The 27,047-nt window shown below is 70.7% G+C and overlaps 6 protein-coding genes across 9 annotated transcripts in view; 4 read left to right on the top strand and 2 right to left on the bottom strand.

Moving 5' to 3' along the window:
- Positions 1-1,968, bottom strand: part of LOC142094109 (putative PIP5K1A and PSMD4-like protein) — a 36,045-nt gene extending 34,077 nt beyond the window's left edge. Inside the window, exon 1 of the mRNA XM_075175947.1 lies at positions 1,777-1,968. Coding sequence (XP_075032048.1) covers positions 1,777-1,953 — 177 coding nt within the window. The 5' untranslated portion in view covers positions 1,954-1,968. The remainder of the gene's footprint in view (positions 1-1,776) is intronic.
- A 584-nt stretch (positions 1,969-2,552) lies between these two features.
- VPS72 (vacuolar protein sorting 72 homolog) lies at positions 2,553-4,940 on the top strand. The gene is made up of 6 exons (XM_075176224.1): positions 2,553-2,714; positions 3,166-3,318; positions 3,478-3,589; positions 3,698-3,877; positions 3,981-4,122; positions 4,400-4,940. The coding sequence occupies exons 1-6, from the start codon at positions 2,598-2,600 to the stop codon at positions 4,791-4,793; spliced, it is 1,098 nt and encodes a 365-aa protein (XP_075032325.1). The 5' UTR covers positions 2,553-2,597; the 3' UTR covers positions 4,794-4,940.
- Positions 4,941-5,467: 527 nt separating this feature from the next.
- Positions 5,468-10,047, top strand: TMOD4 (tropomodulin 4). Of its 2 annotated transcripts, XM_075176225.1 has the most exons (10): positions 5,468-5,584; positions 6,269-6,412; positions 6,499-6,655; positions 7,128-7,250; positions 8,115-8,204; positions 8,450-8,580; positions 9,178-9,285; positions 9,488-9,631; positions 9,720-9,864; positions 9,952-10,047. In XM_075176225.1, the coding sequence occupies exons 2-10, from the start codon at positions 6,290-6,292 to the stop codon at positions 9,972-9,974; spliced, it is 1,044 nt and encodes a 347-aa protein (XP_075032326.1). In that variant the 5' UTR covers positions 5,468-5,584; positions 6,269-6,289; the 3' UTR covers positions 9,975-10,047. The 2 variants fall into 2 exon arrangements, with proteins under 2 accessions (XP_075032326.1, XP_075032327.1); XM_075176226.1 differs by lacking the exon at positions 8,115-8,204.
- Positions 10,048-10,889: 842 nt separating this feature from the next.
- On the bottom strand, positions 10,890-12,957 carry SCNM1 (sodium channel modifier 1). Of its 3 annotated transcripts, none has more exons than XR_012677636.1 (8): positions 12,816-12,957; positions 12,203-12,319; positions 12,031-12,119; positions 11,859-11,956; positions 11,689-11,783; positions 11,412-11,557; positions 11,161-11,312; positions 10,890-11,077 (listed from the first exon to the last, which is right to left on the bottom strand). XR_012677636.1 is itself a non-coding variant. In XM_075176227.1 (8 exons), exons 1-8 carry the CDS (start codon positions 12,864-12,866, stop codon positions 10,978-10,980), a joined length of 783 nt encoding a protein of 260 aa, XP_075032328.1. In that variant the 5' UTR covers positions 12,867-12,957; the 3' UTR covers positions 10,890-10,977. The 3 variants fall into 3 exon arrangements, 1 of the variants encoding a protein (XP_075032328.1); XR_012677637.1 differs by having other exon boundaries at positions 12,203-12,273; XM_075176227.1 differs by having other exon boundaries at positions 11,161-11,293; positions 12,203-12,273.
- Positions 12,958-13,254: 297 nt separating this feature from the next.
- On the top strand, positions 13,255-14,791 carry LYSMD1 (LysM domain containing 1). Its single transcript, XM_075175894.1, has 3 exons — positions 13,255-13,478; positions 13,825-14,096; positions 14,211-14,791. The coding sequence occupies exons 1-3, from the start codon at positions 13,380-13,382 to the stop codon at positions 14,353-14,355; spliced, it is 516 nt and encodes a 171-aa protein (XP_075031995.1). The 5' UTR covers positions 13,255-13,379; the 3' UTR covers positions 14,356-14,791.
- A 2,095-nt stretch (positions 14,792-16,886) lies between these two features.
- SEMA6C (semaphorin 6C) lies at positions 16,887-26,434 on the top strand. Its single transcript, XM_075176256.1, has 17 exons — positions 16,887-17,062; positions 17,141-17,255; positions 18,290-18,347; positions 18,428-18,484; positions 19,066-19,167; positions 19,595-19,685; positions 19,761-19,883; positions 20,611-20,699; positions 21,304-21,521; positions 22,157-22,288; positions 22,377-22,532; positions 23,005-23,241; positions 23,950-24,087; positions 24,354-24,431; positions 24,554-24,609; positions 24,862-24,909; positions 25,505-26,434. The coding sequence occupies exons 1-17, from the start codon at positions 16,957-16,959 to the stop codon at positions 26,293-26,295; spliced, it is 2,595 nt and encodes an 864-aa protein (XP_075032357.1). The 5' UTR covers positions 16,887-16,956; the 3' UTR covers positions 26,296-26,434.
- The last annotated feature ends 613 nt before the right edge of the window (positions 26,435-27,047 follow it).

The raw sequence follows: 27,047 nt of genomic DNA, 5'->3' as shown, positions 1-27,047 counted from the left end.
TAAGTTAATTTATTTTACAGCGATGCACAGCAATCTGGCCCTAAATACTTCTAGAAGAGAAGTGGGGTAGCAGGCAGCGGGGTTTAAGGTGCAAAACACCAACACTCCGAGAGCACCAAATGAACTCGAGGTTCAGCCGCACGTCGTCCCGCGGGTTTCTTCTTTCCTTGCTGTGACTTGGGTGACGAGTGCTGTCACGCTGACCGGGAAGCTTCAGCACGTTGCATTATAACAAAGAAAAAGCCTGGCCACCCTCTACCAGGGAAGCTCAGGAAGGATGGCTGGATCTTGCCAAATGCAAATTTCAAGGCTTTGAGAAAGTCATTTTGGTTTCTAGCCACAAACTAGCATGAAGAAGCTGGTTTGGGGCCTGCGGAAAGGCAGAGTCACAGGTTTAAGAACCAGAAGTGCCCTGTTTTATCCCAGACGAGGTTTCCACCCCTCGTTACTATCCCTCTGCGGGGATGAGGACGGTGCCCAGTTCCAACCCTGCATATTTCTGGTTCAGCTGGCGTTTTACATCAGTGGAGCAAGAGAAACTCTCAGCCGTCAGAGGACTTCAAGACCTTTCCCTTGACTCTTACTGGCTCCAATTCTAGTCATCAGAACAAATCTAACCAGAAGATGTTTACGCTCCCACAATATCTTGCCTCCCACAGGTGCCAAATGGCTTTGACGAGCTACCTTTGCCTTGCCCAACACCAGATGCAGCAGAGAAGAGGGTGCCTCCGCCAGGGAGATGCTGTCCTCCCCCTTCCCCGGCATCGTCCTGACTAAAGCAAGATATTTCGGCTCCCCCCACCCCTCTGCACCCCCGGTAGCAGAGTCCGTGGCCCCAGGACCCACTGCCACCCCCAAGGCAGGCAACCTGACTCATGGCTCAGGCTCTGGAAATACGAGGGAACAGAGAGGCAGGTTTCCCCTGGCACCGACCCCTCTGCTTCCCCCACCCCATCGCAGCGCCCCTTCTAACGTAACCCAGGCCCCCCTCCCCAAGACCCTCTGCCCTCCCCAACTACACTTTTGTAGGGGGGTTTCCAGCCCCCCAGGCCCCCATTCATACCCGGAGGGTCCTCGCCACACACCCACAACCTCGTCCCCAGGAAAAGCCCAGCTCTACACCCACCTCCCCCAGCGAAAGCTCAACCCCAGCCCACCCCACGGAGCCCCAGCCCACCCCACGGAGCCAGCTGAGCTCTGTGAAGCCCATCCCACTCGGGCCTCGGCCCATAACCCTCCAGCGCTCACTCCCACACACCCTCCAGAGAGCTCAGCCTCATCCCCCCCCCCCCCCGCTCTGCCCAGAGGCCTCCCCCACCCCTGGCTTCACCCCACAGCGCTGCCCCAAAGCACCGACCGACCTCCCACGCTCACCCCCGGCCCGCCCCGAGAGCCCTTCCTCGGCCCACGGGTTTGCCCATCTCCTCGCCCCACGCAGGGCCCGGCCCAGGCCCTGAGTCCCTTCCTGTACACACCCAGCCCCACGCACCCCACAGGCCTCTCACGCCCCCGGCTCCTACCGGCCCTGCTCCCCTTACACCCCCGAAGAGCCCTCCTCAGCCCCACGCACCCCAGCCTGTCAAGCCCCACAGGGCCCCCCCTCAGCCCCACACCCCCACAGCCCCCCTCAGCACTACACCCCTCCCCAGAGCCCTCCTCTCAGCCTCACAGTGCCCCCCCTCCACCCCCACAGAGCCCCCAGCCTCGCACCACCCGGTCCCCGCAAAGCCCCTCGCACCCCCCGGCCCTCCGCCGGCGCCGGGCCCAGCCCCGTACCCGCCAGGCCGCCGCTGCTCCCGCTGCTGCCCCCCGACTCCGGCCCCGCCGACGCCATCTTGGAGCGCTCCCTCCTCCTGCGGCGGCCGCCGGCTCGCGCGCGGCGCCCGCGCCCCTCCCCGCTTGGCTCCGCCCCTCCTCGCTAGGCGCCGCCCCGCCGCTCACGGACCGCACCATTCGGCCGCGGGCGGGGCGGGGGGGGACACGCGGCGCCGGCCGGCAGGGCGCACGCGCAGTCCAGGCGGCTGCCTCCCCCACATTTGGATTCGCCCTCGCGGACGCGACCACTCGGGGCGGAGGGAGGAAACCCTCGGGGCGCATGCGCGGAGGGCGGTGAGGGACACGTGACAGGCCAAGCGCGACCAAAACAAAGCCGGGGGGCACGTGGCGCGCGTGACGTCACGGCACGGGTTGCCGTGACGTCGCACGGTGACGTCATTTTGTATATTCCCTCCCCAGGGGCGCGACGGGGCCGTACCGAGGCCAGGCAGGGCCCGGCGGCGGGCGGATAGGCGTTGGGGATGCTCCGGTGGCGTCACGCTCCCGTGACGTCACGCTGGTGCCTGGCCGGCCCCGCTCCAGCGCGGCGTCACGCCTGGCTGAGAGCCCCGCGGTGCCGCACCCCCGGTTTGCCGCCCCCGCCCCCGCCCGGTTCCCCGTAGCGGAGCCCCCACCGCCCGCGGGACCCGGCAGTGCCCCCTCCGGCCCGCCGGGGGGCGCGCGCCGCCATCGGCCGCTCGGCGCTCGCTCTCTCCTGCCTGGCGGTGCAGCTGCGGGCCGGGCAGGACGCGCAGCGGAGCGCCGATCGCGGCGGCGGCGCGATGAGCCTGGCGGAGGGCCGCGCCCCGCGGCGCACGGCCGGTAACCGGCTCTCGGGGCTGCTGGAGGCCGAGGAGGAGGATGAGTTCTACCAGACCACCTACGGCGGCTTCACCGAGGTGCGGGGACGCCGGGGGGGGGGGGGGCGCCCTGGAGCTGGGGGCGCGGGGGGTCCCGGTGCTGTGAGGGGCTCGGGGGCGGGTGTCTGGGGGTCACGGGGAGGTGGGGGTCCCGGGGGGGACGTCTGGGGGTCCCCGGCACGTGGGGGTCCCGGGGGGGGTGTCTGGGGGTCCCCGGGAGGTGTGGATGGGGAGCCCCGGGGGGAGATGGGGAGCCCCGGGGAGGGATAGGAGGGTGTCCCCTGGGGGTGGGGGGGATGTCCCCGGGGAGGGGGCTGCGGGGCAGCAGGAGGGGCCAAGGGACGAGCAGCGGGAGCCACTGCAGGGGACAGGGGGCGTCCGGCCATTAGAGAAGCCCCCCCGCCCCGTTGCCGTGGGGCGGGAGAGCACCGGGGCTCGGGGCTGCGGCGGGGGGAGCCCGGGGGGTGACGCAGCCCCTCGGTCCCCGCAGGAGTCGGGCGATGACGAGTACAGGGGCGACCAGTCGGACAGCGACGACGAGGTGGACTCGGACTTCGACATCGACGAGGGCGAGGAACCCGCCAGCGACCAGGACGAGAGCGAGCCCAAGCGCCGCCGCCGTGTCGTCACCAAGGCCTACCGGGTGCGGCCGGGGACCGGGCTGGGGGCGCCTGCCTCCCCTGCCCAGCACCGCGGGGGGCGGACAGGCTCCCCCTTAGGAAAAGCCGAGGTTTAAACGAGGCCAAAGCCGTGGCCGGGGGGAGTTTTTCTCCCTTCTCACGTCCTCTGCCCCATCCCCTAGGAGCCCCTCAAGAGCCTTCGCCCCAAGAAGTCGGACGTCCCCACCGGCAGCTCCCAGAAGCCACGAGAGGTGAAATCCGTCCCCTTGGAGCTCCAGGATGACGTGGGAGACAGTGAGTGTGCGCGGGACGGGACGGGCTGGAAACGAGCCCCCTCCGGGAGAGCTCCCGGTGAGCCGGGCCGGCCGGTGCCCGCGGGTCAGCCCCGTCCTCCCGCCGCAGGTCGGAAGCACATGCGGCAGTCGACGACGGAGCACACGCGCCAAACCTTCCTGCGCATCCAGGAGCGGCAGGTCCAGTCCAAGCGTAAGAAGGGCGGCCCCAACTACGACCGGCCTCTGACGCAGGAGGAGCTGCTGGAGGAGGCCAAGATCACGGAGGAGATCAACCTCCGCTCCCTGGGTGAGCCAAGGGGCGCAGGGACCCCCGAGGTGGCGCAGGGACGGGGGGTGAGGCTGGCGGTGAGGCGCTGAGCCTCCCCCTCGGTTTGTCCCTGCTTTCCCAGAGAACTACGAGCGCCTGGAAGCCGACAAGAAGAAGCAGGTCCAGAAGAAGCGGAAGTGCGTGGGGCCCGTTATCCGGTACTGGTCCGTCACCATGCCCCTCGTCCCGGAGCCGGGCAAGGAGGAGAACGTGGACGTGGAGGGGTAGGTTGGGGTCACCTTGGCGTGGCCCTGGTGGGCTTTTCCCCCCGCACCGCACCCAGCCGGACCCCGGCTCCCACTCCTGATCCCTCCCTAGGCTCTGTTCCGTCGTGGTGAGGGAAAAGTGGGTTTTGGGCAGCGCCTTGGAGCCCCCCGAGACCCACGCTCCAGTCCTGGGGGGCGGCTCGAGCAAATGTGGCAGCTCTGCCTGCGCTGGGAGCTGCCCCAGGGTTCCCCCCCGCCCCGGGGGTCTCCCGGGCGCTGATTGTGGCTCTTCCAGGCTGGACCAAGACCCGCAGCAGGCCGAAGCAGCTCCAGCCCCGGCTCCGGCTTCCGCCGGGAAGTGCTCCCGCACCTTCATCTCCTTCAGCGACGACGAAACCTTCGAGCGCTTCTTCCCCAAAGCGAAACCGCCGCGGCTGCCGGTGCGGGAGATCTGCCCCGTCACCCACAAACCGGCCGTTTACCGCGACCCCATCACCGACATCCCCTACTCCAACATCCGCGCCTTCAAAATCATCCGGGAGGCCTACAAGAAATACATCACGGCGCACGGGCTGCCCAGCGCCGCCGCCTCCGCCGCCCTGGGGCCCGCCGCCCCCCCCGGCCCCGACCCCAACGTCCGTCCCACCCGCCAGAAGATCATCATCAAGCAGAGCGTCCCCCCCACCTGAGCGCCGGGGGTCCGCGGGGGCTCGTGGCCGCTGCGGGTCGAGGCCTCCCCTCGCTCCCGCTCCCGTGGGCAGCGGTTCGTTGCTCTATTTATCTCCCTCCTATCTTTTTTTATATAAAAAAAGAAATAAATCCGAGTAGCGCAACAAGGGTGCGGACTCTCGTTTCCATTCAACGCGCAGGGCCCGCGACACCAGGAGACCCTACAGTAAACACAGGGTGTGTACAACCCCTTGTTTTCCAAGAGACCCTACAGTAAACAAGCAGTTTGTTCCGAGTGCTGCCGCTCCCAGTGCGGCGCTGCCACGGGAGCCCTGATGACGGCAGCCCCACGCACCCCCCCCAAATGTGATTTTGGGAGCTGGGGGGGCATGTGGGAGCCAAGTCACCCAGATGGTCTCGGGGTGAAGGGGCATAAAATGTCCCCGTGGGGGTGACGGGGGTTCGGGGGTCTCTGAGAGGCCCCGGGCACAAGGTTCAGCCTCTCCCTGTGGCCTCTCCCCCAGCCTCCCCTCTCCTCGCTGGCCAGGGCACCCCAAGGGGTAACGGGGAACCACCGGGTCACGAGGGGCCCCCCCATCGCCCAGGGGTGCCCCCGCCGTGCCGGGGTGCTGGGGTGGAGCCGGCGCGGGGCTGGCAGGGCTCGATAACGCCCGGGGATATGTGATCTCGCCCCTCCCCGCCGCCGGCTCGCAGAATAAAACGCTGATCTCATGCCCTGCGCGGCCGGAGCCCTTGGCTCAGCACCGGGGCTCGTGCCCAGGCAGGCTCCGCCGCTCCGGCCAGCGGCCAGGTAGGGCCCCGGGGTGGGGGTCCTCGGGGTGGGGGGCCCAAGGGTGGGGGTCCATGGGATGATGGGGGCACGTCACCCCCAGGGACATGGGCTCAGGGGTCCCTGGGTCCGCCAGGGATCCCCACTCCGAGGGATCCCCCACTCTGCAGCCCCCCCGGCTCTCACCCATGGGTGTGTCTGGTCCCTCCTGGGGGCACTGGGTGGGTGGGTGTCCCCCCCCAGCCCTGGGGATTCTGGTGCCGGGGGGGAAATCTCAACCCGGTTCCTCGGTGGGGACCCGACCCCGGTGTCGGGGGACTCGTGTCCTCCCCAGGGAGGTGGGGACCCGTGTTGGGGGGCAAAGGGGTGCTGGAGGGGGGGGTCTGCTGAACCGGGGCCTGCCCCCAAGCAGTGGGGGAGGCTGGGGGGAACGCTGGGTCCTGGCCCTGGGGAGCACCTCGGAGGCGTGACTCAGTTTCCCCAAGAGCTTCCCAACCACACCACCCTGGACCCCCCACCTTGGGGTGCCCCACAGCCCCCCCAGCCTGGCGGGAACCCAATACCGCCCTGTGGCACGAAGGGGCCCTGCAGGCTGTGGCATGGGGGGGGTCACTGTGGTGTGGGGGGTCCCCTTGCGGTGCAGGGCATCCCCCCACCCCGGGGAGCCTCCCGCCAGCTGCTCAGCCCCCGTGTCGTCCCCCCCAGGCCGCCCCCCGGCCCCCCACCATGACGTCCTACCGGCAGGAGCTGGAGAAGTACCGGGACATCGACGAGGACAAGATCCTGCGGGAACTGTCGGCCGAGGAGCTGGCGCAGCTGGACATGGAGCTGCTGGAGATGGACCCCGAGGTGGGTCCCGGTGCGGGGGGGCGGTGAGCGGGATGGGTGCCACGCGGCTGCCGGGGTTCCCCAGGGGTGACACGGTGGGTCCCCAGAACGTGCTGCTGCCGGCGGGGCTGCGGCAGCGGGACCAGACGCAGAAGAGCCCGACGGGGCCGCTGGATCGGGAGGCCCTGCTGCAGCACCTGGAGAAGCAGGCGCTGGAGGCCGGCGAGCGCGACGACCTGGTGCCCTTCACCGGCGAGAAGAAAGGTGCGGGGACCCGGGGGGGGACATGGCGGGGACCGTGGCGGGGACCAGGGGGGACAGGGCCCTGCAGCGCTGGGTATATTTAGCTCGGCAGAACGGTCCTCGCCAGCGGCTCGGGTGTCCTGGGCGAGCTGGGTCCCTGCCAAACCCAGGCACAGCCACCCCCTGGCAATGTCACCCCCCATATGGCCACCCCCTGCAATGTCACCCCCTGGCAATGTCCCCCCGAAGCGTGGCCAGCCCCTGGCAACATCCCCCCCAGTATGGTCCCTCAAACCCCTCCGGACTGTCACCCCCTGGCGATGCCACCCCCCGGACTCCCACCCCCAGGCACGGCCACCCCTAGCCCAGGTCACCCTCCGGCAGCAGCCACACCCCCACGTGCCCCTGCCAGCCCCGTCACCGGGCCACCGCGTCCGGTGTCACCGGGCTGGCGCGAGGCCGGGCAGGGTGCGACCCGCGTCCCCGCGCCCAGGGAAGCCCTTCGTGCCCAAGAACCCGACGCGGGAGATCCCGCGGGAGGAGCAGATCACGCTGGAGCCCGAGCTGGAGGAGGCGCTGGCCAACGCCACCGACGCCGAGATGTGCGACATCGCCGGTGGGTCTCGCACGGGGCTGCGCCTCGCACCGCAGCCTTGCACGGGGCTGCCGCATTGCACCGCAGCCTCGCATGGGGCTGCCACGTTGCACCACAACATTGCATGGGGCTGCTGCCTTGCACCGCAGCCTCACACAGGGCTGCCTTGTTGCACCACAGCCTCGCACGAGGCCGCCACATCACATTGCAGCCTCGCACGGAGCTGCTGCATCACACCATAGCCTTGCACGGGGCTGCCACATTGCATCGCAACCTCGCATGGGGCTGCCACGTTGCACCGCAGCCTCGCACAGGGCAGCCACGTCGCACCACAACATTGCACGGGGCTGCTGCATTGCACCGCAGCCTCACACGGGGCTGCCTTGTTGCACCACAGCCTCGCATGAAGCTGCCACATCACATTGCAGCCTCGCATGGGGCTGCCACGTCGCACCGCAGCCTCGCATGGGGCTGCCACGTCGCACCGCAGCCTCGCACGGGGGTAGCGGGTCCCACAGCAGCTTCACGTGGGGGCAGCACGTCGCACCGCAGCGTTGCACGGGGGGAACACGTTGCATGGGGGGGGGAAGCATGTTGCATGGGGCCAGCATGTTGCACGCCTGCCCGGCCCCGTGTCACGCCCGTGCTCCCCGCTGCCACGCATGTGCCAGGCCCCCCCCCGCCCCCCTGGGTCCCCGCCAGGGCCCGGCTAAAAGCAGTGCCAGGCCCCCGCGCTCGGCTTTCACCGCTGGCCCCCGGCCCACCCGCTCCCCACGGCTTCCCCGGCCCCCCCCGGGCAGGGCTGGGGGAGCTGCGGCCACCCCTGGGGGGCACGAGGGGACCGGGGGGGTCCTGGGGTACTCGCTGACCCCCCCGGCCCCGCAGCCATCCTGGGCATGTACACGCTGATGAGCAACAAGCAGTACTACGACGCGATCTGCAGCGGGACCATCTCCAACACGGAGGGCATCAACAGTGAGTGCCTTGGGGACACGGGGACACGGGGACACGCCCCCCCGGGACAGGGGACACGGGGACACGCCCCCCCGGGACAGGGGACACGGAGGCCACGGGGCTGTTCGGGGGGAATTTGGGGACCAGAACCCCTCCGGGATTCCCCGTGGTGACCCCACGCACGTGTGCAAACGCACGTGTCCCCGCGCGTCCGTATCCCCGCGCGCGGTCACGCATGTCCCTGCGCACACGCGTGTGTGCCCCAGGCGTGGTGAAGCCCGACACGTACAAGCCGGTGCCGGATGAGCCCCCGAACCCCACCAACGTGGAGGAGACGCTGCGGCAGATCCAGGCCAACGACGGGGCTCTGGAGGACGTCAACCTCAACAACATCAAGGTGAGGGACCTGCTGGCAGTGTCCCCAAGGTGTCCCCAGGGTGTCCCCAAGGTGCCAGTCCTGGTCCTGGGGTGCCAATCCCCATCCTGGGGTGTCCCCATGGGGCTGGTCCCTATCCCAGGGTGTCTCCAGGGCACCCCAAGGTGCTGGTTGCCATGCATCCCTGTGGCCCCCAGGGTGTCCCCAGGGTGTCCCTGGGTGCTCCTCCCTGGCCAGGATGGTGCCAGGGTGATGGGTCCCACCCTGGGGTGTCCCCATGAGGCTTGGTCACCCTGTCCCAGCGTGCTGCTCGTCCCTGCAGGGTTGGTCCCTGTCTTGGGTCATCCCTGGGGTGTTTGTCCCCATCCCGGAGTGGCTCCAGGGCACCCCAGGGTGCTCGTCCTCATCCAGGAGCATCCATGTCCCCTTGGTGACATCCCACATCCCTTCAGTGCCGCTTACATCCCTTGCGTGACATCCAGCACCCTCTCGAGGATGTCCCTCTACCCTTGGAGACATCTCCACCCCCTCGATGCCACTTAGGTCCCCTTGCTGACACCCACATCTCCTCGGGGATGTCCCCATCCCCTTGGTGACACCCATGTCCCCCTGCCGCAGGACATTCCCGTCTCCACGCTCAAGGCCATCTGCGAGGCCATGAAAACCAACACCCACGTCAAGAAGCTCAGCCTGGTAGCCACCCGCAGCAATGACCCCGTGGCCAGCGTGAGTCCCAGCCCCGAGTCCCCCATGTCCCCACACGTCCCCAGACAGGGAGGGGACACAGTCCCCTGCCCCCAGTTCCATCCTGGGCACCAGCAAGCCCAGGTGACGGTGGCTTTTCCACCGTCACCTGGGGCATCGGTGGCCCAGGACAAGCCAGAGGGGTGGGTGACACCCTGAGGTGACACCCTGAGGTGACACGCAGGCCGTGGCCGAGATGCTGATGGAGAACAAGACCCTGCAGAGCCTCAACATCGAATCCAACTTCATCACCAGCGCCGGCATGATGAGCATCATCAAGGCCATGTACCACAACGCCACCCTGAGCGAGCTCAAGGTGGACAACCAGGTAGGGACGGGCACCCATGGGTGGCCCGGGGAGGGGACAGGGCTGTCCCCAACTTCCCGGTGTGCCTGGTTTCACCCCGGCCCCGCAGTGCCAGCGGCTGGGCGACACGGTGGAGATGGAGATGGCCACCATGCTGGAGCAGTGCCCCTCCGTCGTGCGCTTCGGCTACCACTTCACGCAGCAGGGCCCCCGCGCCCGCGCCGCCATCGCCATCACCAACAACAACGAGCTCCGTGAGTGTCCCCCGCGCCCCCGCCCGGGGCAGGAACCGGGGTGGGGGGTCCTGGCCCTGACCATCCCCCTCTTTCCCCTGCCCCCAGGTCGCAAGCAGAAGAAAACCTAACGGCCCCCCGGCACGAACGAGCCCCGGCTCCTGCGGCCCGGGGCCGCTGTAAATAAAGACGACGGAGAGACGCGGCTTCGGGATCCGCTCGGATGCGTCCCGGGGCCGGATCTGCGCGCACGGGGGCCGGAATCGGGACCGTAGGGATGGGCTGAGGGAGGGTAACGCCGCCGGGGAGGCAGCGGGGGCACCCCCCCGTCTTGCGGGGCTCGAGGCCCCCGTTAGCCTCCGGCCGTTAATCCACGGGGGCCGAGCCGGATGCCTGGATCCCCTCGGAGGCCGGCACCCGCAGCCCCGTGAGGCGGGTGGGGGGGGCGCAGGGCCTATTTATAGGTCCCACCACCTATTTATAGGCGCGAGCGGGTAAATCCCGGTGCCCAGGGGTAACATCACCCCGGGCAGCGCTGCCAGGGAGCACCCCCCACGGACAGGATCCGGCCCCGAGGCCCAGAGAGACCCTTGGGTGGGGGGTGGGTGCTGCCCCAGGGGCGTGGATGCCGGCTCAGCCCTTTAAAAAACAGTCCCATGGGTGCCCCCCCGATGTGGGAGCACCCACAGGCACCCAAAGGCTGGGAGGAAAAGGAGGGGGGGGAAACTGAGGCAGGGGGAGGGCGGCATGGCCGGGCGCTTTCCGAAGCACTGGGACAGCTGCCGGGGCCGAGCAGGAGGGGGGAACCCGGCACCACCACCCCGAAAGGCCACGACCCGCAGGCAGCTGCCAGCGTGCGAGAAAATGAGCGTGACTTGGGCCAGGGACAGGAGGGGACGGAGCGGGGACGGGCCGAGACCCACACCGAGGTTGGCAGCGCTCGCAGGGCGCTGGGAACACCCTGAAAAGGCACCAGGTTGAGCACCCCAGGGTGGCAAAACGCTGGGACCCCCCCGGGACCCGCCCCAACGGCTCAGACACCTCCGTCCTCTCCAGCTGCCTCTATTAACGGCGGGGCTTGGGGACAGCCTGGGGGGGCCGTCCCCGTGGGGACCGGTGGGGCAGAGGGGGGCCTCAGGCCGGCAGCAGCGCCGGCGGCTCGTCCTCGTCGGAGTCGAATTCGGCATTCTCGTCCTTCACCCACTTGCCGGAACGGTCCTGGATCCAGCCGGCGCTGGGGACGGACGGACAGACAGACGGACGGAGTGAGAGGCGGCTCGTTACGGGGTTCCCCGCGCCAACGGGGCCAAGACTCACCTCCGCAGCTGCAGGTATCGCTCCAGGGCCCGGCGTCTCTCGGGGCTGAGGGTTTCAGGCTGGCTCAGGGCCGACGATGAGGCTTTTCCTTTGCCGCCTCGCTGCGTCCGGGCTGGAGCCGCCTTCGGTGCGCCTGGGAGGGCAGAGAGGGGCTGGCGGGACCCGCAGAAACGGGAAAGCCCCGGCTGAGAGCCCGGGCGTCCTGCCCCACCAGTGCGGGCGCAGCCCCCGCACCACCGGCCGGCTCTTACCCGCTCGCCTGCCGCGGTGCCCCGGCAGCATGGCTGCAGGGCTGGTGTCCACGGCTTCTCCACCCTTCCATGACGGCTCTGGAGGCGTCGGGGCGGCACTCGGCTCCGTCTGCATCGCGCCAGCTCGCGAGCTGCTTCCCTCTGCCCTGCGACGGGAGAAGGAGTCAGGGCCTTGTGCCACAAACGCCTGATGGCGGTGAAGCCACGGCACCGCCGGTCCCTCCTGGGAAGCCCAGAGCTTTCCCCTGCCCTCCAGCAGCGAAACCAAAGGTCTTACCCCGTCCTCCGGCAGCAGCTGCTGTAGGGAGCAGCTTTCAGCAGAGCGCTCCGGGCGATCCTCCTCGTCCGTGCCAGAAGAGGGGCCGGGGAGCCCTGGGGAGAGGGGACAGAGCTCAGGGGGCCTGGCCGGGGGGTCCGGCGGGGTGAGGAAGGGGCATCCGCACCAACCTGCGCGCCTGCCTCCTCTGCCTGCACCTCCTCCTCGTGCCGCCGCTTCTGGGCCGCGTTCTGGAGCGAGCGCTTCCTGCCGTAGAAGCGCTGCAGGCCTGGAAGAGAGCGAAGGGGACGGGGGGACGCGCTCGCTCGGCACAGCCCACCCCCCTGCCGGCCCCCCACTTACTGCCCGTGTGCTTCTTGCCGGCCCTGTGGACTGTCAGCACATCCAGCGTGTCGAAGACGGGGCGGTGGGCACACACCGTGCAGGCGTACCTGTGCCAAGGGGGGGGAAAAGCTGCCGTCAGGACCCCGCAAGTGGCCAGAGGCGGGGGGCTGTCCTCAGGGGTCTCGCTCACCTCCCGCTCCTCAGCAGCAGCGCCTCGTCCTCGGGGATGTAGTTGGCCAACAGGTCCGCGACACGTCTTTTCTGGGAGAGGCCGAGGGGGCCGGGTGAGCGCTTGTCCCCCCCGTGCCTGCTGCCAGAGGGGGGGTCTGCCCCCAGTTTGTGCCACTGGGAACCTGCCCTTGCCCCCAGCCCTGTCCCCCCTTAGGCCACGAAACCTTGGCACCCTGGGGACCCCCCTCTGAGGGAGCAAGGGAGGGTGGGTGGGGAAACTGGGGTGTCAAGCCTGGGGAGGGGGCGGTTTGGGGGCTGGCGGCAGGTTGAGGGGGAGGAAGGGGGCAGTTTTGAGGAGCGGCCTGGGCCAAGGTGGGTATATGGGGCGCTGGGAGGGAACCCGGGGGGACAAGAGAGGGCAGGGGTGAGGGTGAATTGGGCGGCCAGGGGAGCATTTGCAGGCAGGGAGGACGGCGGGCAGGAGGGGTAGTTTCAGGCAGGGAGGAGCGGGAAGGGCTGGGGGGAACCGGGAGGAGGAAGGCCAGGGCAAGGGCGGTATGTGGGGAGGTCGGGGCCGGGGTTAGGGGGCCCAGGGGGTGGGTTGGGGGCGCCCTGGGGGGGGCGGGACCCACCTGCAGCACCCCCAGCTGACCGGGGTCGTCCCCCTCCCGCTTGAAGGACATGGCGGCCCCGGCGCCGGCCCGCGGTTACTATGGGAACCGACCCCCTCTGCCACCCAGCTTCCGGGTGGCTTTTCCCAGCAGGCCGCGCGCGGGAGGGCGACCAATTAGAGAACGCGAGGGGCGGGGCGGGCGGGCCCGCCGTGCCGCCAGGCGGCCGCAGCCCCGCGGCATGACGGGAGTTGTAGTTCCGCGGCGCCGTCCCTCGCGGGGAGTGGGCGGCAGAGCCCCCTCCGGGGGCGGGGGCCGTGGGCAGGGGCAGGGGCCGGAGGGATGGGGAGGACCACGGGCGGGGAGGGGGGGTGGCGGCGGGGCTGCCCAAGGGGTCCGCGGGGACCCCACGGTCCCGGACTACAAGTCCCAGAGGCCTCCGCGAGGGCGGTCGGGCCGGGCCAGGCGTCTCCGGCCTCACCGGGGCCCGGGGGCGCCCGGGGGCGGTGGCGGGGCCGAGCCCGCCCCGGTGAGCGGCGGCCGGGGCCCTGGGCCGGTCCCCGGGCCGGGCGGGGCCGTCCCGCCATGGCGGCGGGAAGCGGGGGAGCGGGGGCCTCCGCCCGGGAGCACCGCCTGGAGCCCGGGGACACGCTGCCGGGGCTGGCGCTGCGCTACGGGGTGACGGTGAGCGGCCACCGGGGCCGGGGGGCAAGGCGGGGGGGACATCCAGGGTCGGGGGTGGCCGCGGGGCGGTGTGGGGCAGGATCCCCGGGGCGGGGCGGCAGGACGACCCCGGCGTCCCCCGGCAGCCCCGCGGTCCCCGTGGGGCCATCCCTGCCCCCGTCCCCTTCCCTCACCCACCCTGTCCCTAGGGCTGTCCCCACGCTGTCCGGTCCCCCGTCCCTGTCCCCGTCCCGTCCCTGCCCTTGTCCCGGTCCCCACCCTCATCCTCTCCCCATTCTTGTCCCCGTCCCACCGCTGTCCCCATCCCGTCCCGTCCCCATCCCGGTCCCCATCCCGTCCCCGGCAGATGGAGCAGATCAAGCGCGCCAACCGCCTCTACACCTCGGACACCATCTTCCTCAAGCCCACCCTCCTCATCCCCGCGCCGGTGCAGCCGGGGGCACCCTGCCACGGGGACAAGGACGAGGACGTGCCCGGCCCCTCGGGGGATGCCCCGGCCTCCCCAGTCCCGTCCCGCCACGATCTCTCGGCCACCGATTTCCTGCGACAGCTCGACGCCGAGATCGGGCGCTCCAAGGCGGCAGCGGCGGCACAACGGCTCCGCGCCGGCAGCACGGGGTGAGCGCACCCGTCCCGCCTCCCCTTTTGGGGCAAAATGGGGGCTTTTGGCTGCAGGGTGGGTGGGCAGGTGGCCGGGCCACCCCTCAGTGTCACCCGCTGTGTCCCCTGCAGCATGGCCGAGGCCAAAGGCACCCGGAGCCCTGATGCCAGGGACCCGCCGGCCCCCCGCGGCCCCCGCCTCGGCCCCCGGCCCCTCACCAGGACCCCGCGGGCGGCCGCCCTCCGTGACGCCGAGGACGAGATCTTCACGCTGTGACGCCGGGGACACCGGGGACATGCCACCGTGACTCCCACCCCACGGTGACGGGGACGCCGGGACTCCCCCAGCACCCAGCCCCAGCCAGGGGATACTGGAGGGGACACAGGGATTTTGGGGGGGACACATGTTGTCCCTCCCCGTCTCCTTCAAGGGGCCTGTCCCGCTTCAGGGACACCCAATGCCTGGGTGCAGAGCCAGCCTTCTCGCAGGGCTACTGGGAGGCACTGGGAGGTACTGGGACAGATCTACCAGCTGATGTTTTTCCTCTGGTTGTATTTATTTGTACGTCTTTGCTCTTGTGGGGGGCTTAGGGGGGTGGGACTCCCCAGGTGGGGCCCCCCTCTAGCCCCCCCGTGCCAGTGCCTGGACCCCCAGGGGATGGGGACGGTCACCCCCCACCCCAAGAGCCTGTAAATAAAATGGAGCACTGTCACCTGGCTCTGCCTGTTTGTCACCCCCCCTGGGGACACAGTCACCCCCCCGGTGACATGGACACCCCGCTGGGGACATGATTGCCCCCCCAGGGACATGGTCACAGTCCTGGGGACACGGTTAACCCCCCTGGGGATGCAGTCATTCTCCTTGGGGACATGGTCATCCACTCAGGGACATGGTCATCCCCTCAGGGACATGGACACCCCCCCTGGGGACAGCCAGCGTCATCCTGCTGGGGACATTTTCACCCCCTGGAGATGCTGTCACCCCTCAGGGACACAGTCATGCCCCTAGGGCTGCGGGCACCCACCCGGGGACACTGTCGTCCCCCCCCCCCCAGGTCACCCAGGGGACCTAGGTGCCACACCACGCGGTGCCACCAGGTGTCACCCTGTGCCCGCACCCTTGGGACCCCCTGGGGCCCCCCACCCCAGAGCCTCGCGGGTCTCCCCAGGGTCCCCCAGCACCCCCAGGGCCACCCAGTCCCCCGGGTTGTCCCCAGGGTCCCCTGTCCCCGCCCCGGGGGAGGCTGGGGACACTTGGGGACCGGAGCCTGAGTGGCACCTGGGGGAGAGCCCAGTGCTCCCAGTAGCTCCCAGTAGCTCCCAGTCCCCACTGGGCCAGCTGCATGCAAATGGCCACACGCTGGTGCAGGAGAGGTGACAGGTCCCCCTCGGGAGGGGGACAGACGTGACAGCCAGCCCCCGTTGCACACGTGTGTGCAAGGGTCTCCGTACCTGTGTGTGGTCCTGCGTCACGCGTGCATCCACCCGCGTGCACGTCTGTGGGCGTGGGCGTGTGCACACGCGTGGGCACAGACACGGAGGCCGGCGGCGTGGGTGCTTGCACGCGCGTGTGCGCGGCCCCGTCCCGGCGGGGGACGCCCCGCCGGGACGGGGCCGCGCACACGCGCGTGCAAGCACCCACGCGCGTCCACCCCGCCGGGCGCAGGGCTGTGCCCGCTCCCACGCGTGTGTGCACACGCGTGTGTAAGCCACCTCCCTTCTCCCCCCAGCCCTCAGCAGCTAATGAGGATCATCTCATTAACGGGCATTAACGACTATCTATAGGGTGTCTCGGGTGGGGTTGTCCCACGGGGGTCCCCGGTCCCGCCCCCGGCCCCGCTCCGGCCGCCGGCCGGTCCCGGCCCGTTCCGGGGCGGAGCCGCTCGGGGCCGCTCGGGGCCGTTCGGGTCCGATCGGGACCGTTCGGGGCCGCTCGGGGCCGTTCGGGACCGTTCGGGGAGCGGAGCCGGTACCGAGAGCGGAGGGGTCGGGGCGGCGGGGGGGGGAGCGTGGGTTGTGACGGGTGTAGTTGGGGTGTTGTGGGGTGTAGATGGGGTGTTGTGGGGTGTAAGTGGGGCGTTGGGGCGGGGGGTCGGTGGGGTGTTGGAAAGGGGTCGGTGAAGTGTTGGAGGGGGGTGGTTTTGGGGTGTTGTGGGGAGTACTTGGGGTGTTGTGAGGGTGTTGTGGGGTGTAGGTGGGGTGCTGTGGCGGGCTGTCGGTGGGGTGTTGTAGTGGGGTGTTGTGAGGGTGCTGTTGGGGTGTTGTGGGGTGTAGGTGGGGTGTTGTGGGGTGTTTTGGGGTGCTGTGAGGGTGCAGGCGGGTGCTGTGGAGCCGGGCGCGGGTGCGGGTGTTGCGCGGGGCTGGGTGTGCGGGGGGCGTGTTGTGCCGCGTGGGGGGGTGTCAGTGGGTGCGGGTGTGCGTGGCGTCCCGGCGCTGCTGGCAGCAGTTACCGGGGCACTGGGAGCACTGGGGACACTGGGGTGGGGGTACTGGGGACGTTGGGACAGGCGCATTGGAGCAGGGGCACTGGGGACACTGAAATGGGGGCACTGGGACCACTGGGAGGGGGACACTGGGGACACCGGGGTGGGAGTACAGGGGACACTGGGAGGGGGCACTGGGGACACTGGGATGGAGGTACAGGGACGCTGGAGCGGGAGCACTGGGACCACCGAGAGGAGGTACTGGGGACACTGGGAGGAGGCACTGGGAGCACCGTCCCTGCACTCGGGGCGCACGTCCGCGCTGTCCCCACGCTCCCCTCCGGGCTGCCCTCTGCCCCCCGCCCCGTGCCTCAGTTTCCCCCCGCTGAGATCAGCCCCTGGCAGCCCGGGGGGGGTCACCCCCAGCCCCACGTTCCCTCCGGGCACCCGCGACGATGCCGGGGGTCCCACTGCCCTTCGTCCTCCTCCTCCTCGCCCCTGGGGGGGTGGCACCGTCCTTCCCGCGGGACCTGGTGCCACGCAGCACCGTGGGGCTGGCAGGTGAGCGGGGGGTGCCGGGGGGGGTGACCGGGGCCTGGGGGCCCGGCGGGGTGTCACCGCGTCCCCCCGTCCCCGCAGCCACCGCCGCCTACCCCCGCTTCGGCGGCCTTCGGGGGGACAACGCCACGGCCCAGCTCGGCCTCGACTTCCAGCGCATGCTGCGCCTCAACGGCTCCCTCCTGGTCGCCGCCCGGTGAGCGGGGCCTCCGCTCGGGGGCTTCTGCGCGCTTGTGCGCGCTTGTGCGCGCTGGGCTGTGCTTGTGTGTGCTTGTGTGTGCTTGTGTGTGCTTGTGCACAGTCCTGTGTGCTTGTGCACGCTTGTGCGCGCTTGTGTGTGCTTGTGCACAGTCCTGTGTGCTTGTGCACGCTTGTGTGTGCTTGTGCACAGTCCTGTGTGCTTGTGCACGCTTGTGCATGCTTGTGTGTGCTTGTGTGTGCTTGTGTGTGCTTGTGCACGCTTGTGTGTGCTTGTGCGTGCTTGTGTGTGCTTGTGTGTGCTTGTGCATGCTTGTGTGTGCTTGGCTGTGCTTGTGCACGCTTATGTGTGCTTGTGCACGCTTGTGCGTGCTGGGCTGTGCTTGTGCGTGCTTGTGCGCGCTTGTGCGTGCTTGTGCGTGCTTGTGTGTGCTTGTGCGCGCTTCTGCACGCTCCTCTGTGCTTGTGCACGCTTGTGCGTGCTTGGCTGTACTTGTGCACACTCCTGTGTGCTTGTGCGCACTTCTGCACGCTTCTGCATGCTCCTCTGTGCTTGTGCACTCTTGTGTGTCTTGTGCGTGCTTGTGCACGCTCCTGTGTGCTTGTGCACGCTTGTGCGTCTTGTGCACGCTTGTGCACACTTGTGCGTGCTTGGCTGTGCTTGTGCGCACTTGTGCGCACTTGTGCGTGCTTGGCTGTGCTTGTGCATGCTTGTGCGCACTTGTGCGTGCTTGGCTGTGCTTGTGCGCACTTGTGCGCACTTGTGCGTGCTTGGCTGTGCTTGTGCATGCTTGTGCGCACTTGTGCGTGCTTGGCTGTGCTTGTGCGCACTTGTGCGCACTTGTGCGTGCTCCTCTGTGTGCACGCTTGTGCGTGCTTGTGCACGCTTGTGCGCACTTGTGCGTGCTTGGCTGTGCTTGTGTGCACTTGTGCATGCTCCTCTGTGTGCACGCTTGTGCACGCTTGTGCACGCTTGTGCGTACTTGGCTGTGCTTGCACAAGCTCGTCCAAGCTCGGCTGTCACCCCCCCAGGGACCACATCTACGCCTTCGACCTGGGGCAGGAGGAGGGGACGCTGTACCCCCAGCGGGTAAGGGGGGGCCGCCGGCCCTGGGGACACGGGGGGCCGGGGTGGGGGGTCCCCGTGCCCACCCCCCTCTCGCCCGGCAGCACCTCGCCTGGGAGACGCGGGACAGGGAGAACTGCGCCATGCGGGGCCGGCTGCAGGTATGGGGGTGCGGGTGTGGGGGACAGGGGTGTGGGGGTACGGGGGTACGGGGGGACAGGGTTAATGGGGTACAGGGGTGTGGGGGTACGGGGGTACGGGGGGACAGGGTTAAGGGGGTACAGGGGTGTGGGGGTACGGGGGTGTGGGGGGACAGGGTTAATGGGGTACAGGGGTGTGGGGGTACGGGGGGCACAGGGTGTGGGGTGTATGGTAGAGGAGGTATGGCAGTATGGGGGTACAAGGTGTGGGGGTACGTGCGATGGGGATACAAGGGCACAGGGTATGGGGGTGCAGGGTATGGGGGTGTAGGGGTACAGGGTATGGGGTACGGGGTAGGGGGGTACAGGGTATGGAGTATGGGGGTACAGGGGAGGGGGTGCAGCATATAGGGGTGGGGGGTACATGGTGTTGGGGCACCGGGGTACAGGGCATGGGGGTACGGGTGGACATGGGGGGTACAGGTTTGGGGGTGCAGGTTACAGGGGATGGAAGGGATGGGGCAAACGGGGCGCTGGGCAGGGGGAGGTGGTGACGCCAGGGCCCCCCGTGTCCCCCCGTGTCCCCCCGTGTCCCCGCGCAGGACGAGTGCCACAACTACATCAGGGTGCTGGTGCCCCGCGACGGCGGCACCCTGCTGGCCTGCGGCACCAACGCCTTCAGCCCCCTCTGCCGCACCTACCAGGTGGGGGAGCCGGGGGGCGAGGGTGTCCCCGGGGGGGCTCAGCCTCTGCCGGGGAGCACGGGGGGTGTCCCTGGGGGGGGCTCAGCCTCTGCCGGGGAGCACGGGGGGTGTCCCTGGGGGGGGCTCAGCCTCTGCCGGGGAGCACGGGGGGTGTCACCAGTGGGGGGGCTCAGCCTCTGCCAGGGAGCACGGGGGGTGTCACCAGTTGGGGGGGGGTCTCAGCCCTGCCAGGGAGCATGGGGGGGGGGCAGGTGTGATGAGTGTGGGGGGTCTCAGCCCCCACTGCGGAGCACAGCAGGGCAGTGCCCAGAGGTGTGACGAGTGTGGGGGTCCTCAGCGGCTCCGCACCAGGGCTGGGGGCAGTGGGAGGGTGCAGGGGGGCTGTGATGAGCGTGGGGGGGTCTCAGCACCTCACCCACCCCCCCAGGTGAGCAGCCTGGCGCAGGAGGGCGAGGAGGTGAGCGGCCAGGCCCGGTGCCCCTTCGACACCAAGCAGAGCGTCGTCGCCCTCTTCGTCGGTGGGTGCTGGAGGGGGGGAGGGACGGGGTCCCCAGGGTGGGGACAGGGCTGACGCTGGTGTCCCCCCGCCCCAGACGGCAGCCTGTACTCGGCCACGGTGGCCGACTTCCAGGCAAGTGACGCGGTGATCTACCGCAGCCTCAGCCCCGGCCGCCCCCCCCTGCGCACCCTCAAGTACAGCTCCCGCTGGCTGCAGGGTACCCCACCGACTGGGGGTGCGGGGGGCATGGGCTGGGGGGCGCGGGTTTGGGGGGGTGATGGGGCCGGGCAGAGGGGTACGGGTGTATGGGGCTGGGGGAGAGGGGTGCGGGGCTGCGGGGGGCTGTGGGGTGGGGAGAGGGGTACGGGTGTATGGGGCTGGGGGAGAGGGGTGCGGGGCTGGGGGGGGCTGTGGGGTGGGGAGAGGGGTACGGGTGTATGGGGCTGGGGGAGAGGGGTGCGGGTCTGGGGGGGGCTGTGGGGTGGGGAGAGGGGTACGGGTGTGTATGGGGCTGGCATGGAGGGGTGCGGGTCTGGGAGGGCTGTGGGGTGGGGAGAGGGGTACGGGTGTATGGGGCTGGCATGGAGGGGTGCGGGTCTGGGGGGGGCTGTGGGGTGGGGAGAGGGGTACGGGTGTATGGGGCTGGCATGGAGGGGTGCGGGTCTGGGGGGGGCTGTGGGGTGGGGAGAGGGGTACGGGTGTGTAAGGGGCTGGCATGGAGGGGTACCAGTGCACGGGGTTGATGGGGACAGGGCGGGGGGTACGGGTGTACGGGGGCATGGGGCAGGGGTGTATGGGGGGGCTGTGGGGGGCCTGGGCTGTGATCTGGGGGTACAGGGCTGTGGGGCCATAGAGGGGTGGAGGGGGCAGGGGAGGGGGTGGGCACCGGGGTGGGGGACAGGGACAGGAGGCAGCGGGGGCTGACGGCCCCCCGGCCCCCCCAGAACCCCACTTCGTCCAGGCGCTGCCCTACGGCCCCTACGTCTACTTCTTCTTCAGGGAGGTCGCCGTGGAGCTCAGCGCCCTGGGCAAGGTGGGCACGGGGGCGCGGGGCCGTGGTGGCACCGGGGTGCCCATCCCCCTGGCATCAAGGCAGGGGAGACCCCAGTGCCCCTCACCGGGGTGTCTGGCTGGGTGCTGGTGCCTCCCAGGGTGCTGCTGCCTGCAGTGCTCCTGGGTGCCAGCCCATGGTGACTGATGCCCATGGGTGCCAGCCCAAGGTGCCAATGCCCCTGGCTGCCTGGGTGACAGTGCCGATGCCCATGGGTGCCTGAGTGCCAATGCCCACGGGTCCCTGGGTGCTGACACCCCTGGGTGCCCCGGTGCCAATGCCCACGGGTCCCTGGGTGCTGACACCCGCGGGTGCCCATGTGCTGACACCCCTGGGTGCCCCGGTGCCAATGCCCATGGGTCCTGGGTGCTGACACCCATGGGTGCCCATGTGCTGACACCCCTGGGTGCCTGTGTGCCAATGCCCGTGGGTCCCTGGGTGCTGACACCCGCGGGTGCCCATGTGCTGACACCCCTGGGTGCCTGTGTGGCAATGCCCGTGGGTCCCTGGGTGCTGACACCCCTGGGTGCCCCGGTGCCAATGCCCGTGGGTCCCTGGGTGCTGACGCCCGCGGGTGCCGGCGCAGGTGGCGGTGGCGCGGGTGGCGCGGGTGTGCCGCAACGACCGAGGGGGCTCCCCGCGGGTGCTGGAGCGGCGCTGGACGTCCTTCCTGAAGGTGCGGCTGCAGTGCGCCGTCCCCGGGGACGCCATCTTCTACTTCGACGTCCTGGAGGCGGTGACGCCCCCCCGGGCCCTGCACGGGCGCCCCGCTGTCCTCGCCCTCTTCGGCACCCAGCCCAACAGGCACGGCGGCGGGGACGCGGGGACACGGTGACGGGGGGACCCGGGCTCATGGGGGACGTGAGCCTGCGGACGGGGGTGGCCAAGGGGACGTGGGGCTGTAGGGCAGGGGAGCCCGGCATGGGGGGACGTGGGCAGGGACCTGGGGACACGGGAGATGGGGACACGGGAGGGACAGACATGGGGATGCGCTCACACAGGGACATGGGGACACGGGAGATGGGGACATGGGGATGCGCTCACATGGGGACACGGGGACACGGGAGATGGGGACATGGGGATGCACTCACATGGGGACATGGGGACACAGGAGATGGGGACACAGGAGGGACAGACATGGGGATGCGCTCACACGGGGACATGGGGACACAGGAGGGGGGGACACGGGAGATGGGGACATGGGGATGCGCTCACACGGGGACATGGGGACACAGGAGGGGGGGACGTGGGGACGGACTCACAGGGGGACATGGGGACACAGTGGGACAGGACAGAGGGACGCAGACACAGGGCGTGGGGACACAGCGGGGACCAAGAGGGACACGGAGGGGCGCTGGCCAAACCAAGGCTGACCTGGCAGCCCCGGGAGGGGACAGGGGTGTCCCCGGCGCCGGTGCCACCCCCTGCCGCCATCACAGCATCCCCGGCTCGGCCGTCTGCGCCTTCTACCTGGCGGACGTGGAGCGGGCGTTCGAGGGACCCTTCGCCGAGCCCCGCGGCGCCGCCGGCACCTGGACCCCGGTGCCCGAGGACAGGGTGCCCCGGCCCAGGTACCCCCTCCCCGCACCCGACGCCTGGGTCCCCCCGGGGCGCGGCGGCCGCCCGGAGGCCTGGGTCCCCACGCCGGCTGTGCCGCAGGCCGGGCTGCTGCGCCGGGATGGGACCGGCCGCCGGCGTCGTCACCTCCGGGGACTTCCCCGACGAGACGTTGGCCTTCGCCAAGGAGCACCCGCTGCTGCACGGCGCCGTGGCACCCGCCGGCGGGCGGCCCCTCTTCACCCGCACCGGCACCAGGTGCGCCCCGGCGGGGGGACGGGTGGCCTCGGGGACAGGGTGGCCTCGGGGACGGGTGGCCTCGGGGATGGGACAGGGGGCGGCTCGTGCGAGGAGGGTGCGGGTGTGCGGGGAGGTGAGGGTGCAGCCGGTCCTGTGGGTGCTGCGGGGTGGGGAGGGTCCTCGTGCAAGGCTCCTGTGCAAGGGTGCGCGAGGCCGTGGTGTGCGAGACGCGCGGGGGTGTGCGAGGCCCCGGGGCAAAGCCCTGGTGCGAGGCCACGTGAGGGTGCGTAAGACCCGGGTGCCAGGGCCCGCAGCAGCGTGCCAGGCCCCGTTGCAAGGTCCCCCGCAAGGGTGTGCAAAGCCCCGGCGCAGGCCAGCGCGAAGCCCTGGTGCACGGGCATGCGAGACCCCGGTGCGAGGGCGTGCGAGCGGCTGCAGAGCCGCGTGCGAGGCCCCGTGCGAGGCGGGTGCGAGGGTGCGCTGGGTGCAGGCTGACGCAGCTGGCGGTGGACGCGGGCGCGGGGCCGCGGGGGAACCAGACCGTGCTCTTCCTGGGCGCCGAGGACGGGCGGGTGCTGAAGGTCCTGGCAGCCGCGCGGCACCCCGGGGCCAGCCGGCACCCCGGGGGCACCCCGGCACCCGGTGACAGCCGGGAGCCTGGCGACACCGGGGATGCCGGCTCCGAGACGCTGCTGCTGGAGGAGATCAGCCTCTACGACCCCGGGAGGTGAGTGCCAGGCGCTGGGTGCCCGGGGCTGGGGGTGCTGGGGGGTGCTGGGGGGTGCTGGGGGGCTCAGGGCACCGTGGGGCTGTGGGTGCTGGTGGTGCTGGGGGGCTTGTGGGGGCCATGGGTGCTGGGGGGCTCAGGGCACCGTGGGGCTGTGGGTGCTGGTGGTGCTGGGGGGCTCGTGGGGGCCATGGGTGCTGGGGGGCTCAGGGCACCGTGGGGCTGTGGGTGCTGGTGGTGCTGGGGGGCTCGTGGGGGCCATGGGTGCTGATGGGTGCTCAGAGGCAGAGGGCACTGATGGGTGCAGCGGTGGTGTGGGTGCTGTATGGGTGCTGGGGGGGCGATGTGGGTGCCACGGGGCATTGATGGGTGCTGGGGGGGCCACATGGGTGCCATGGGGAGCTGGTGGGTGCCATAGGGTCATGCAGGTACCGTAGGGTGCTGATGGGGCCATCCAGGTGCTGCAGGGCCATGTGGGTGCCATGGGGTGCTGGCGGGTGCCATGGGGTGCTGGTGGGTGCCATGGGCTGCTGGCGGGTGCCATGGGGTGCTGGTGGGTGCCATGGGCTGCTGGCGGGTGCCATGGGGTGCTGGTAGGTGCCACGGAGCTGCAGGGTGCTGGCAGGCACTGCGGGGTGCTGCCGGGTGCCGTGAGGCTGTGGGTGCTGGGGTGGGGTGCAGTCACGATGGGTGCTATGGGGGCTGCAGGTGCCGGGGGCCGCGGGGCGCCAGCCGGGTGCTGGGGCTGGAGCTGCACCCGCCGGGCCGGGAGCTCTACGTCGCCTTCGCCGGGTGCCTGGTGCGTCTGCCCCTGAGCCGCTGCGCCCGGCACGGCGCCTGCCGCAGGTGAGCGGGGGGTGCACGGGGCGTGCGGGGGCGTGCGAGGGCACAAGGGGTGCGAGGGCACGGGGGGGCGCAGGGGCATGCGAGGGCCGTGGGTGTGCAGGGGGGTGCGAGGGCATGGGGGGGTGCAAAGGCACAGGGGGTGCGAGGGCATGGGGGGGTGCAAAGGCACAGGGGGTGCGAGGGCCGGGGGGGTGCGGGGGCGTGCGAGGGCACGGGGGGGTGCGAGGGCAGCTCCGGCACCCGCCCGCCTGGGTCCCCCCGCGCAGGAGCTGCCTGGCCGCCCGTGACCCCTACTGCGTCTGGCTGCCCCCCGGGGGCTGCGTCCCCTTCTCCGAGGACCTCCCGTAAGTGTCCCCCGCGGTGGCCTTCCCTGGGGGTTCCCCCCCCGCCGCAATCTCCTGGGTCCCTTCCTCGCGCGATGGGGACGCTGGGGACAGTGGGTGACGTCCCCCCCTGTGTGCCCCAGGAGCGGCTTCGAGCAGGACATGGAGGGATCCCCTGGGATCACTGGGACCTGCCAAGGTGAAGGGGGGACACGTGGGGGACATGGGGGACACTGGGGGGCATTGGGGACATGGGAATATTCGGGGACATAGAGGGTCACCATGGGAACTTCTGGGGACATGAGGTCACGGGGGGATGCAGGTGGCACCAGGGCGACACTGGGGGCCCTGGGACACGTGGGTGACACCGGAGGATGTGGAGGACATTGGGGGGACACAGGTGCCCCAGGGGACGTGGGTGGCCTGGCCCAACCCCACTCTGCTCTCACAGATGCGCCAGCTGCGGGGGACGGTGACGGGGACAGGGACTTGGCCCATGGTCAGTGACACCCCGTCTGTCCCCCCTGGACACCCACTGGGAGGGACCCTGGGGACCAGGGAGGGACACGGGAGGGACCCAGGGACTAGGAGGGACCCCTGGGACGGGAAAGGATCCCAGGGGTGGGGGGACCCCAGGGACAGGAGAGAGGGATCCCAAGGACCGGGGAGGGACCCCAGGGATGGGGGGGACCCCAGGGGCCAGGAAGGGACCCCCAGGGACAGGAGAGGGACCCCAGGGATGGGAGAGGGATCCCAGAGACCAGGAGGGACCCTGGGGACGGGAGGGGGACCTCAGGGAGCAGGAGGGACCCCGCGGTGAGGGAGGGACCCCAAGGGTGAGAGAGGGACCCCAGGGACAGGAGAGGGACCCCAGGGGGTGGAAGAGGGACCCTGGGCACCAGGAGGGACCCTGGGGACAGGAGAAGAACCCGGGGTGGGGGGACCCCAGGGACATAAGAGGGACCCTGGGGTGGGGGGACCCCAGGGACCAGGAAGGGACCCCAGGGGTGGGAGAGGGGCCCCAGGGACCAGGAGGGACCCCGGGGGGGGCTGGGCCCCCCGCGTGCGTGGTGGGCTGACGGGTGCTCCCACAGGGGTCCGTCAGGCTGGGCCGGGGGCCGCGGCGACGGTGCCGGTGCCGGTGCTGGTGGGCTGCGTGCTGGGCGCCTTCGCCCTGGGTGCCCTGGCCGCCGGGCTGCTGGCGGCCTGCTACCGCCGCCCCGCTGTCCCCAAGGGACCCCCGGAGCCCCCCGCCGCCCCGTGGCCCCCCGCCCAGCCGCCCGCCCCCCGCCTCTACCCCCTGCTGCCGCCCCAGGGAGGGGCCGGGGGCCTGCGGGACCCCCCCGAGCTGCCCACCCCCGAGGCCACCCCGCAGCCACCCACCAAGATGCCCCGGGAGCGGGCGGCGGAGCCCCGGCGCGGCCAGGCCACCCATCTCGGCACCCCAGGGTGCCCAGAGCCCCCCGGCCCGGGACCCCCACCCAAGGCCACCCTGGAGGAGCTACTGCAGCGGCTGCATGGGGCGGGGGGCTCGGGGTGGCCGGTGACCCCCCCGGGCACCGGCTCCTTCACCAACCGGGTGCAGCCGGGTGCCCCATTCTCCAGCCTCCCCCCAGCCCCCTGTGACGGGGCACCCCGACGGCTGGACGTGCCCCCCGACAGCCCCCCCCCGCCCCGGCGGCCCTTGGCACAGAGACACTCGCTGGGGGGGACGCCCGCCAGACCACCCGGCCTGGCCCGGGGGCTCACCCGCATGCACTCGCTGGGCGCCCCGGGGGGGCCACCCTGGGGCCCCCGGCCCGGCGCCCTGGAGCGCTCCCTCTCCATGAAGCCCCCCGTACTGCCCAAGCCCCTGCTGGTGCCGGCGGCCCCCGGGCGGCCCTGAGCCCCCGCCGGGGACACGGGGACACCCTGGTCCCCGGCACCCATGGGACACCCCTTGCTGCGGCTGGCGGGGGGGCCCCGAGCCACCCCTGTCCTCCTGCCATGGGTGGCAGGGTCCCTGCTTCCCCGGCTCTTTGCCCTGAGCCATGAGGGTCCCCAGGCTGGCCCCCACCGGGGTGACGAGGGCCCCCGTGTCCCCAGGCTGCCCCCATTTCCCTCCCTTGGGCGATGAGGGGCCCGTGTCCCCAAGCCACCCCACCTCCCTGCCCAGGGCGCCAGGATCCCAACCCTGAGCCACCCCCATGTCCCAGCCCAGGGTGACGAGGGTCCCCACGTCCCCATCTCCCAGGGCTTTTTTTTTTTTTTTGATCCTTTCTAATTTATTCGCTGCTTTGGGGGTCGTTGGAGCCGCCACCGCCCGCCCCGATGGCCGCAGCCCCCCTGGGGACGCCAGGAAGGCGTGGGACACGGTGGCTCTCCGCGCCAGAGCTGGGTTCGTCCTACCGTGTAGGACCAGGGCTCGGCCCCGCGCCGGCCACGGCAATTAAATACGTGGTCGCTCCCACGCCGGTGCCCGCCTGGCTCTGTCCGGGGGGAGGGGGGACGAGAGTGGGATGGGACAAGGGGGGGAAGGTGCCACCGGAGCCCTGAGTGCAGCTCGGGGACAGGGTGGTGGCCCTGGGGTGTCCCCGCAGAGACGGTGGCACATGAGGCACCAGGGGAGGGAAGGGGTTGGCAATGCGCTGGCTTAGG

This window comes from Calonectris borealis, chromosome 29 (genome assembly GCF_964195595.1).
Source record: "Calonectris borealis chromosome 29, bCalBor7.hap1.2, whole genome shotgun sequence".
NCBI lineage: Eukaryota > Metazoa > Chordata > Aves > Procellariiformes > Procellariidae > Calonectris > Calonectris borealis.
This window is presented reverse-complemented; position numbering and strand designations above follow the sequence as displayed.

Coding starts and splice junctions, on each gene's coding strand:
- VPS72 (XM_075176224.1), top strand. CDS start 2,598: ATGAGCCTGGCGGAGGGCCGCGCCCCGCGGCGCACGGCCGGTAACCGG. Junction 3,319..3,477: donor TCGTCACCAAGGCCTACCGG/GTGCGGCCGGGG, acceptor CCCATCCCCTAG/GAGCCCCTCAAGAGCCTTCG. Junction 4,123..4,399: donor GAGAACGTGGACGTGGAGGG/GTAGGTTGGGGT, acceptor TGGCTCTTCCAG/GCTGGACCAAGACCCGCAGC.
- TMOD4 (XM_075176225.1), top strand. CDS start 6,290: ATGACGTCCTACCGGCAGGAGCTGGAGAAGTACCGGGACATCGACGAG. Junction 9,632..9,719: donor AGCTCAAGGTGGACAACCAG/GTAGGGACGGGC, acceptor CCGGCCCCGCAG/TGCCAGCGGCTGGGCGACAC. Junction 9,865..9,951: donor CACCAACAACAACGAGCTCC/GTGAGTGTCCCC, acceptor CCCTGCCCCCAG/GTCGCAAGCAGAAGAAAACC.
- SCNM1 (XM_075176227.1), bottom strand. CDS start 12,866: ATGTCCTTCAAGCGGGAGGGGGACGACCCCGGTCAGCTGGGGGTGCTG. Junction 11,558..11,688: donor AGCTGCTGCCGGAGGACGGG/GTAAGACCTTTG, acceptor CTCCCGTCGCAG/GGCAGAGGGAAGCAGCTCGC. Junction 11,294..11,411: donor GCACCGCGGCAGGCGAGCGG/GTAAGAGCCGGC, acceptor CTGCCCTCCCAG/GCGCACCGAAGGCGGCTCCA.
- LYSMD1 (XM_075175894.1), top strand. CDS start 13,380: ATGGCGGCGGGAAGCGGGGGAGCGGGGGCCTCCGCCCGGGAGCACCGC. Junction 13,479..13,824: donor CGCTGCGCTACGGGGTGACG/GTGAGCGGCCAC, acceptor CGTCCCCGGCAG/ATGGAGCAGATCAAGCGCGC. Junction 14,097..14,210: donor CTCCGCGCCGGCAGCACGGG/GTGAGCGCACCC, acceptor TGTCCCCTGCAG/CATGGCCGAGGCCAAAGGCA.
- SEMA6C (XM_075176256.1), top strand. CDS start 16,957: ATGCCGGGGGTCCCACTGCCCTTCGTCCTCCTCCTCCTCGCCCCTGGG. Junction 17,063..17,140: donor CAGCACCGTGGGGCTGGCAG/GTGAGCGGGGGG, acceptor CCGTCCCCGCAG/CCACCGCCGCCTACCCCCGC. Junction 24,910..25,504: donor GGACAGGGACTTGGCCCATG/GTCAGTGACACC, acceptor GTGCTCCCACAG/GGGTCCGTCAGGCTGGGCCG.